Raw genomic sequence first — 11,446 nt, 5'->3', positions numbered from 1 at the left:
TTCTAGCATATCAATAATAAAATAACTGAATGAAAGTTTAATACAACGATTGAATTAAAATGAATGTAAATTAGTTGATGGATCTAGCATAATAATAATAAAATGTGAAAAAAGTGAGTGTGAGTTAGTAAATATTTCTAGCATAATAAAAATAAAATAATTGAATAAAAAATAATCGAAGTTAGTAAATAATTCTAGCATAATAAAATAACTAAGTGTAAGTTCGTAAATATTTCTACCATAATAATAATAAAATAACTGAATGGAAAAAAATAATACAACAATTGAATAACAATGTATGTAAATTTGTAAATAATTCTAGCATAATGACAGTAAAATAATGGAATAAAAATGAATGTAAGTTAGTAAATAATTCTAGCATAATAATTATAAAATAATTGAACAAAAGTGAATGTTAGTAAATAATTATATCATAATGATAATTGAATAAAGGTGAATGTAAATTAGTAAATTTTTCTAGTATAATAATTGAATACAAATGAATGTGTTAGTAAATATTTTTAGGATAATATTAATAAAATAAAAATGAATGCCAATGAGGTTAGGTAGAATAATAAAATAGTGTGCATGATAGTTTGTGTCAACAGACCAGCGTTTAGTTTCGAGTGCCTCCGGCGACCAGGTGGCGAGGAGGAGGAGGCTCCGCCCACTCCTTCCTGCACAGCACTTCCACTGCAGCAACAACAGGTAAACAACAACAACACCCGTCGTATGAATGTTTAGGGAATATGCTCGTTGTCAAGGTGATGGCGGTGGCCGGACTTCGTTTGTCCCCCACATGCTCCGCCCTCTCCTGGGCCACGCCCCCTGCCTCGCCGCTGGCCTGCCACTCTTCGCCCTGCTGCACGCCGCTCATGCAGGTGCCCCCGTCACCTTTATAAATCATACAGTCTTTGACCTTTATAAATCATACAGTCTTTGACCTTTATGAATCATACAGAATCTTTGACCTTTATGAATCATGCAGAGTCTTTGACCTTTATAAATCATAGAGTCTTTGACCTTTATGAATCATACAGAATCTTTGACCTTTATGAATCATAGAGTCTTTGACCTTTATAAATCATACAGAATCTTTGACCTTTATGAATCATGCAGTCTTTGATCTTTATAAATCGTAGTCTTTGACCTTTATGAATCATACATAATCTTTGACCTTTATAAATCATAGAGTCTTTGACCTTTATGAATCATACAGAATCTTTGACCTTTATGAATCATAGAGTCTTTGATCTTTATAAATCATAGTCTTTGACCTTTATGAATCATACAGAATCTTTGACCTTTATAAATCATAGAGTCTTTGACCTTTATGAATCATACAGAATCTTTGACCTTTATGAATCATAGAGTCTTTGACCTTTATGAATCATACAGAATCTTTGACCTTTATGAATCATGCAGTCTTTGATCTTTATAAATCATAGTCTTTGACCTTTATGAATCATACAGAATCTTTGACCTTTATGAATCATGCAGAGTCTTTGACCTTTATAAATCATAGTCTTTGACCTTTATGAATCATACAGAATCTTTGACCTTTATGAATCAGGCAGAGTCTTTGACCTTTATAAATCATACAGAGTCTTTGACCTTTATAAATCATACAGAGTCTTTGACCTTTATAAAGCATACCGTCTTTGACCTTTGTGATTCATACAGAATCTTTGACCTTTATGAATCATGCAGTCTTTGACCTTTATAAATCATAGAGCCTTTGACCTTTAAAAAGCATACAGTCTTTGACCTTTATGAATCACACAGAATCTTTGACCTTTATGAATCATGCAGAGTCTTTGACCTTTATAAATCATAGTCTTTAACCTTTATAAATCATACAGAGTCTTTGACCTTATAAAGCATACAGAGTCTTTGACCTTTATAAATCATAGAGTCTTTAAACAAAAGAGCTGACCTTTATAAATCATACGGAGTCTTTGACCTTTATAAAGCATACAGAGTCTTTGACCTTTATAAATCATACAGAGTATTTGACCTTTATAAATCATACAGAGTCTTTGACCTTTGTAAATCATACAGAGTCTTTGACCTTTATAAATCATACAGAGTATTTGACCTTTATAAATCATACAGAGTCTTTAACCTTTATAAATCATACAGAGTCTTTGACCTTTATGAATCACACAGAATCTTTGACCTTTATGAATCATGCAGAGTCTTTGACCTTTATAAATCATAGTCTTTGACCTTTATAAATCATACAGAGTCTTTGACCTTATAAAGCATACAGAGTCTTTGACCTTTATAAATCATAGTCTTTAAACAAAAGAGCTGACCTTTATAAATCATACGGAGTCTTTGACCTTTATAAAGCATACAGAGTCTTTGACCTTTATAAATCATACAGAGTATTTGACCTTTATAAATCATACAGAGTCTTTGACCTTTATAAATCATACAGAGTCTTTGACCTTTGTAAATCATACAGAGTCTTTGACCTTTATAAATCATACAGAGTATTTGACCTTTATAAATCATACAGAGTCTTTGACCTTTATAAATCATACAGAGTCTTTGACCTTCATAAATCATACAGTCTTTGACCTTTATAATTCATACAGAGTATTTGACCTTTATAAATCATACAGAGTCTTTGACCTTTATAAATCATACAGAGTCTTTGACATATATAAATCATACAGAGTCTTTGACCTTTGAAAATCATACAGAGTCTTTGACCTTTATAAAGCATACTGTCTTTGACCTTTATGAACCATACAGAATCTTTGACCTTTATGAATCATGCAGTCTTTGACCTTTATAAATCATAGAGCCTTTGACCTTTATAAATCATACAGTCTTTGACCTTTAAAAAGCATACAGTCTTTGACCTTTATGAATCATACAGACTCTTTGACCTTTATGAATCATGCAGAGTCTTTGACCTTTATAAATCATACAGAGTCTTTGACCTTTATAAAGCATACAGAGTCTTTGACCTTTATAAATCATAGAGTCTTTAAACAAAAGAGCTGACCTTTATAAATCATACGGAGTCTTTGACCTTTATAAAACATACAGTCTTTGACCTTTATAAATCATACAGAGTATTTGACCTTTATAAATCATACAGAGTCTTTGACCTTTATAAATCATACAGAGTCTTTGACCTTTATAAATCATACAGAGTCTTTGACCTTTATAAATCATACAGCGTATTTGACCTTTATAAATCATACAGAGTATTTGACCTTCACTGTTATGCTGATGACACCCAACTCTACATGCCCCTAAAGCTGACCAACATGCCGGATTGTAGTCAGCTGGAGGCGTGTCTTAATGAAATTAAACAATGGATGTCCGCTAACTTTTTGCAACTCAACGCCAAAAAAACGGAAATGCTGATTATCGGTCCTGCTAGACACCGACCTCTATTTAATAATACAACTCTAACATTTGACAACCAAACAATTAAACAAGGCGACACGGTAAAGAATCTGGGTATTATCTTCGACCCAACTCTCTCCTTTGAGGCACACATTAAAAGCGTTACTAAAACGGCCTTCTTTCATCTCCGTAATATCGCTAAAATTCGCTCCATTCTGTCCACTAAAGACGCTGAGATCATTATCCATGCGTTTGTTACGTCTCGTCTCGATTACTGTAACGTATTATTTTCGGGTCTCCCCATGTCTAGCATTAAAAGATTACAGTTGGTACAAAATGCGGCTGCTAGACTTTTGACAAGAACAAGAAAGTTTGATCACATTACGCCTGTACTGTATATACCTTTATATACATATATACATACATATATACCTATACTGTATATACCTTTATATACATATATACATACATATATACCTATACTGTATATACCTTTATATACATATATACATACATATATACCTATACTGTATATACCTTTATATACATATATACATACATATATACCTGTACTGTATATACCTTTATATACATATATACATACATATATACCTATACTGGCTCACCTGCACTGGCTTCCTGTGCACTTAAGATGTGACTTTAAGGTTTTACTACTTACGTATAAAATACTACACGGTCTAGCTCCATCTTATCTTGCCGATTGTATTGTACCATATGTCCCGGCAAGAAATCTGCGTTCAAAGGACTCCGGCTTATTAGTGATTCCCAAAGCCCAAAAAAAGTCTGCGGGCTATAGAGCATTTTCCGTTCGGGCTCCAGTACTCTGGAATGCCCTCCCGGTAACAGTTCGAGATGCTACCTCAGTAGAAGCATTTAAGTCTCACCTTAAAACTCATTTGTATACTGTAGCCTTTAAATAGACTCCCTTTTTAGACCAGTTGATCTGCTGTTTCTTTTCTTTTTCTTCTATGTCCCACTCTCCCCTGTGGAGGGGGTCCGGTCCGATCCGGTGGCCATGTACTGCTTGCCTGTGTATCGGCTGGGGACATCTCTGCGCTGCTGATCAGCCTCCGCTTGGGATGGTTTCCTGCTGGCTCCGCTGTGAACGGGACTCTCGCTGCTGTGTTGGATCCTCTTTGGACTGGACTCTCGCGACTGTGTTGGATCCATTATGGATTGAACTTTCACAGTATCATGTTAGACCCGCTCGACATCCATTGCTTTCCTCCTCTCTAAGGTTTTCATAGTCATTATTGTCACCGACGTCCCACTGGGTCATTATTGTCACCGATGTCCCACTGGGTGTGAGTTTTCCTTGCCCTTATGTGGGCCTACCGAGGATGTCGTAGTGGTTTGTGCAGCCCTGTCTTGGTTTAACTCTTATCTTACTGATAGGATGCAGTGTGTCTCCCATAACAATGTGACCTCGGACTACGTTAAGGTAACGTGTGGAGTTCCCCAGGGTTCGGTCCTTGGCCCTGCACTCTTCAGCATCTACATGCTGCCGCTAGGTGACATCATACGCAAATACGGTGTTAGCTTTCACTGTTATGCTGATGACACCCAACTCTACATGCCCCTAAAGCTGACCAACACGCCGGATTGTAGTCAGCTGGAGGCGTGTCTTAATGAAATTAAACAATGGATGTCCGCTAACTTTTTGCAACACAACGCCAAAAAAACGGAAATGCTGATTATTGGTCCTGCTAGACACCGAACTCTATTTAATAATACAACTCTAACATTTGACAACCAAACAATTAAACAAGGCGACACGGTAAAGAATCTGGGTATTATCTTCCACCCAACTCTCTCCTTTGAGTCACACATTAAAAGCGTTACTAAAACGGCCTTCTTTCATCTCCGTAATATCGCTAAAATTCGCTCCATTCTGTCCACTAAAGACGCTGAGGTCATTATCCATGCGTTTGTTACGTCTCGCCTCGACTACTGTAACGTTGATCTGCCGCTTCTTTTCTTTTTCTCCTCTGTCCCCCGCTCCCTTGTGGAGGGGGTCCGGTCCGATGACCATGGATGAAGCACTGGCTGTCCAGAGTCGGGACCCAGGATGGACCGCTCGCTTGTGTATCGGTTGGGGACATCTCTGCGCTGCTGATCCGCCTCCGCTTGGGATGGTTTCCTGTGGACGGGACTCTCGCTGCTGTCTTGTATCCGCTTTGAACTGAAGTCTCGCGGCTGTGTTGGAGCCACTATGGATTGAAATTCCACAGTATCATGTTAGACCCGCTCGACATCCATTGCTTTCGGGGGGTGCCCACATTTGAGGTCCTCTCCAAGGTTTTTCATAGTCCTCAATGTCACTGGCGTCCCACTGGATGTGAATTCTCCCTGCCCACTGGGTGTGAGTTTTTCTTTCCCTTCTGTGGGTTCTTCCGAGGATGTCGTAGTCGAAGTGGTTTGCACAGTCCTTTGAGACATTTGTGATTCAGGGCTATATAAATAAACATTGATTGATTGATTGATTGATGGCACCCACCTGTTCCCAATTAGCCTGTTCACCCGTGGGATGTTCCAAATAAGAGCATCCCTCAACTTTCTCACTCTTTTTTGCCACTTGTGCCAGCTTTTTTGAAACATGTTGCAGGCATCAAATTCCAAATGTGCTAATATTTGCAACAAAGAAGAAAGTTTGTCAGTGTGAAGATGAAATATCTTGTCTTTGCAGTCTATTCAATTGAATATAAGTTGAAAAGGATTTGTTGTATTCTCTTTTTATTTAGCATTTACACAAGCTGACAACTTTTGTAATAATGATATATTAAAAAATAAATAGGTAGATTTAAATGACAACAGAAATGACAGACGAGTACATTTAAATAATGATAAATCAAACAATAGAAATAAGTACATTTCAACAATGAAATATGTAGATGATGTATCAGAAAGATGACATCATGTCATACCTTCACATTTCTTTGTTGCCAGGCCTTGATCTCCGAGGGTCTGGCAACTTTGGCCAATGACCCCAAGTTTGTGCCGACCACCAAGCAGGAGATCGCCGACACCTGCCACATGACCATCCACCAGATGGAGAGCGCCGCCAGCCACCTGCTCAACGCCAACATGGCCGACGACACCAAGATGGCCGCCGACGGCTCGGGGGTCGCCGCCTGGGACTTCGCTGTGATCCGGGGGCAGGACTACAGCGACCAGGAGGCTTGGTACCCCAAGGCCGAGCAAGAGGAGGACCTCTCGGATGAGATGAGCTGCATCACGTTGCCATAGCAACTACACCACGGCTTATTGATGGATGTATTGACAGAAGAGAACAATGTCACGTTGCTGTAGCAACCACACTATAGAAGACAGAAGAGAACAATGTCACGTTGCTATAGCAACCACACTATAGATGACAGAAGAGAACAATGTCACGTTGCTGTAGCAACCACACTATAGATGACAGAAGAGAACAATGTCACGTTGCTGTAGCAATCACACTATAGATGACAGAAGAGAACAATGTCATGTTGCTGTAGCAACCACACTATAGATGACAGAAGAGAACAATGTCACGTTGCTATGGCAACCACACTATAGATGACAGAAGAGAACAATGTCACATTGCTATAGCAACCCCACGATAGATGACAGAAGAGAACAATGTCATGTTGCTGTAGCAACCACACTATAGATGACAGAAGAGAACAATGTCACGTTGCTATAGCAACCACACTATAGATGACAGAAGAGAACAATGTCACATTGCTATAGCAACCCCACGATAGATGACAGAAGAGAACAATGTCATGTTGCTGTAGCAACCACACTATAGATGACAGAAGAGAACAATGTCACGTTGCTATGGCAACCACACTATAGATGACAGAAGAGAACAATGTCACGTTGCTATAGCAACCACACTATAGATGACAGAAGAGAACAATGTCACGTTGCTGTAGCAACCACACTATAGATGACAGAAGAGAACAATGTCACGTTGCTGTAGCAACCACACTATAGATGACAGAAGAGAACAATGTCACGTTGCTATAGCAACCACACTATAGATGACAGAAGAGAACAATGTCACGTTGCTGTAGCAACCACACTATAGATGACAGAAGAGAACAATGTCACGTTGCTATAGCAACCCCACTATAGATGACAGAAGAGAACAATGTCACGTTGCTATAGCAACCCCACTATAGATGACAGAAGAGAACAATGTCACGTTGCTATAGCAACCCCACTATAGATGACAGAAGAGAACAATGTCACGTTGCTATAGCAACCCCACTATAGATGACAGAAGAGAACAATGTCACGTTGCTATAGCAACCACACTATAGATGACAGAAGAGAACAATGTCACGTTGCTATAGCAACCCCACTATAGATGACAGAAGAGAACAATGTCATGTTGCTGTAGCAACCACACTATAGATGACAGAAGAGAACAATGTCACGTTGCTATGGCAACCACACTATAGATGACAGAAGAGAACAATGTCACGTTGCTATAGCAACCCCACTATAGATGACAGAAGAGAACAATGTCACGTTGCTGTAGCAACCACACTATAGATGACAGAAGAGAACAATGTCACGTTGCTATAGCAACCACACTATAGATGACAGAAGAGAACAATGTCACGTTGCTATAGCAACCACACTATAGATGACAGAAGAGAACAATGTCACGTTGCTGTAGCAACCCCACTATAGATGACAGAAGAGAACAATGTCACATTGCTATAGCAACCACACTATAGATGACAGAAGAGAACAATGTCACGTTGCTATAGCAACCACACTATAGATGACAGAAGAGAACAATGTCACGTTGCTGTAGCAACCCCACTATAGATGACAGAAGAGAACAATGTCACGTTGCTGTAGCAACCACACTATAGATGACAGAAGAGAACAATGTCACGTTGCTATAGCAACCACACTATAGATGACAGAAGAGAACAATGTCAACTTGCTATAGCAACCACACTATAGATGACAGAAGAGAACAATGTCACGTTGCTATAGCAACCCCACTATAGATGACAGAAGAGAACAATGTCACGTTGCTGTAGCAACCCCACTATAGATGACAGAAGAGAACAATGTCACGTTGCTGTAGCAACCACACTATAGATGACATAAGAGAACAATGTCACGTTGCTATAGCAACCACACTATAGATGACAGAAGAGAACAATGTCACCTTGCTATAGCAACCACACTATAGATGACAGAAGAGAACAATGTCACGTTGCTATAGCAACCCCACTATAGATGACAGAAGAGAACTATGTCACGTTGCTATGGCAACCCCACTATAGATGACAGAAGAGAACATCACGTTGCTATAGCAACCCCACGATAGATGACAGAAGAGAACAATGTCACGTTGCTATAGCAACCCCACTATAGATGACAGAAGAGAACAATGTCACATTGCTATAGCAACCCCACTATAGATGACAGAAGAGAACAATGTCCCGTTGCTGTAGCAACCACACTATAGATGACAGAGAGAACAATGTCCCGTTGCTGTAGCAACCACACTATAGATGACAGAAGAGAACAATGTCCCGTTGCTGTAGCAACCACACTATAGATGACAGAGGGAACAATGTCACGTTGCTATAGCAACCCCACTATAGATGACAGAAGAGAACAATGTCACGTTGCTATGGCAACCCCACTATAGATGACAGAAGAGAACAATGTCATGTTGCTATAGCAACCCCACTATAGATGACAAGAGAACAATGTCACGTTGCTATAGCAACCCCACTATAGATGACAGAAGAGAACAATGTCACGTTGCTATAGCAACCCCACTATAGATGACAGAAGAGAACAATGTCACGTTGCTATGGCAACCCCACTATAGATGACAGAAGAGAACAATGTCACGTTGCTATGGCAACCCCACTATAGATGACAGAAGAGAACAATGTCATGTTGCTATAGCAACCCCACTATAGATGACAAGAGAACAATGTCACGTTGCTATGGCAACCCCACTATAGATGACAGAAGAGAAAAATGTCATGTTGCTATGGCAACCACACTATAGATGACAGAAGAGAACAATGTCACGTTGCTATAGCAACCACACTATAGATGACAGAAGAGAACAATGTCACGTTGCTATGGCAACCCCACTATAGATGACAGAAGAGAACAATGTCATGTTGCTATAGCAACCCCACTATAGATGACAGAAGAGAACAATGTCACGTTGCTATAGCAACCCCACTATAGATGACAGAAGAGAACAATGTCACGTTGCTATAGCAACCACACTATAGATGACAGAAGAGAACAATGTCACGTTGCTATAGCAACCCCACTATAGATGACAGAAGAGAACAATGTCACGTTGCTATAGCAACCCCACTATAGATGACAGAAGAGAACAATGTCACGTTGCTATAGCAACCACACTATAGATGACAGAAGAGAACAATGTCACGTTGCTATAGCAACCACACTATAGATGACAGAAGAGAACAATGTCACGTTGCTATAGCAACCCCACTATAGATGACAAGAGAACAATGTCACGTTGCTATAGCAACCCCACTATAGATGACAGAAGAGAACAATGTCACGTTGCTATAGCAACCCCACTATAGATGACAGAAGAGAACAATGTCACGTTGCTATGGCAACCCCACTATAGATGACAGAAGAGAACAATGGCACCCACTATAGATGACAGAAGAGAACAATGTCATGTTGCTATAGCAACCCCACTATAGATGACAGAAGAGAAAAATGTCACGTTGCTATGGCAACCCCACTATAGATGACAGAAGAGAAAAATGTCATGTTGCTATGGCAACCACACTATAGATGACAGAAGAGAACAATGTCACGTTGCTATAGCAACCACACTATAGATGACAGAAGAGAACAATGTCACGTTGCTATGGCAACCCCACTATAGATGACAGAAGAGAACAATGTCATGTTGCTATAGCAACCCCACTATAGATGACAGAAGAGAACAATGTCACGTTGCTATAGCAACCCCACTATAGATGACAGAAGAGAACAATGTCACGTTGCTGTAGCAACCACACCATAGATGACAGAAGAGAACAATGTCACGTTGCTATAGCAACCCTACTATAGATGACAGAAGAGAACAATGTCACGTTGCTATGGCAACCCCACTATAGATGACCGAAGAGAACATAACGTTGCTATAGCAACCCCACGATAGATGACAGAAGAGAACAATGTCACGTTGCTATAGCAACCACATTATAGATGACAGAAGAGAACAATGTCACGTTGCTATAGCAACCCCACTATAGATGACAGAAGAGAACAATGTCATGTTGCTATGGCAACCCCACTATAGATGACAGAAGAGAACAATGTCACGTTGCTATAGCAACCCCACTATAGATGACAGAAGAGAACAATGTCACGTTGCTGTAGCAACCACATTATAGATGACAGAAGAGAACAATGTCACGTTGCTATAGCAACCCCACTATAGATGACAGAAGAGAGCATCACGTTGCTATAGCAACCACACTATAGATGACAGAAGAGAACAATGTCATGTTGCTATAGCAACCCCACTATAGATGACAGAAGAGAACAATGTCACGTTGCTATAGCAACCCCACTATAGATGACAGAAGAGAACAATGTCCCGTTGCTGTAGCAACCACACTATAAATGACAAGAGAACAATGTCCCGTTTCTATAGCAACCACATTATAGATGACAGAAGAGAACAATGTCACGTTGCATGTTAGGGACGGCGTGGCGCAGTGGAAGAGTGGCCATGCGCAACCCGAGGGTCACTGGTTCAAATCCCACCTAGAACCAACCTCGTCACGTCCGTTGTGTCCTGAGCAAGACACTTCACCCTTGCTCCTGATGGGTGCTGGTTGGCGCCTTGCATGGCAGCTCCCTCCATCAGTGTGTGAATGTGTGTGTGAATGGGTAAATGTGGAAGTAGTGTCAAAGCGCTTTGAGTACCTTGAAGGTAGAAAAGCGCTATACAAGTACAACCCAATTAATTAATGCTATAGCAACCCCACTATAGATGACAGAAGAGAACAATGTC

At 40.0% G+C, this 11,446-nt stretch overlaps 1 protein-coding gene across 1 annotated transcript; it reads left to right on the top strand.

Moving 5' to 3' along the window:
• The first annotated feature begins 588 nt into the window (after nt 1-588).
• LOC133544340 (voltage-dependent L-type calcium channel subunit alpha-1D-like) lies at nt 589-7,491 on the top strand. Its single transcript, XM_061889553.1, has 3 exons — nt 589-708; nt 765-881; nt 6,337-7,491. The coding sequence occupies exons 1-3, from the start codon at nt 589-591 to the stop codon at nt 6,634-6,636; spliced, it is 537 nt and encodes a 178-aa protein (XP_061745537.1). The 3' UTR covers nt 6,637-7,491.
• Nucleotides 7,492-11,446: the final 3,955 nt, after the last annotated feature.

The sequence above is a fragment of the Nerophis ophidion genome, linkage group LG27 (genome assembly GCF_033978795.1).
Source record: "Nerophis ophidion isolate RoL-2023_Sa linkage group LG27, RoL_Noph_v1.0, whole genome shotgun sequence".
Taxonomy (NCBI): domain Eukaryota; kingdom Metazoa; phylum Chordata; class Actinopteri; order Syngnathiformes; family Syngnathidae; genus Nerophis; species Nerophis ophidion.
The sequence above is the reverse complement of the archived record's forward strand: the minus strand, read 5'-3'. Positions and strand labels throughout refer to the sequence as shown.

Excerpts from the sequence above, each read along its gene's own strand:
- LOC133544340 (XM_061889553.1), top strand. The coding sequence starts at position 589 with ATGATAGTTTGTGTCAACAGACCAGCGTTTAGTTTCGAGTGCCTCCGG. Across the intron at positions 709-764 it reads TTCCACTGCAGCAACAACAG|GTGATGGCGGTGGCCGGACT; the intron begins GTAAACAACAAC and ends CTCGTTGTCAAG. Across the intron at positions 882-6,336 it reads GCTGCACGCCGCTCATGCAG|GCCTTGATCTCCGAGGGTCT; the intron begins GTGCCCCCGTCA and ends CTTTGTTGCCAG.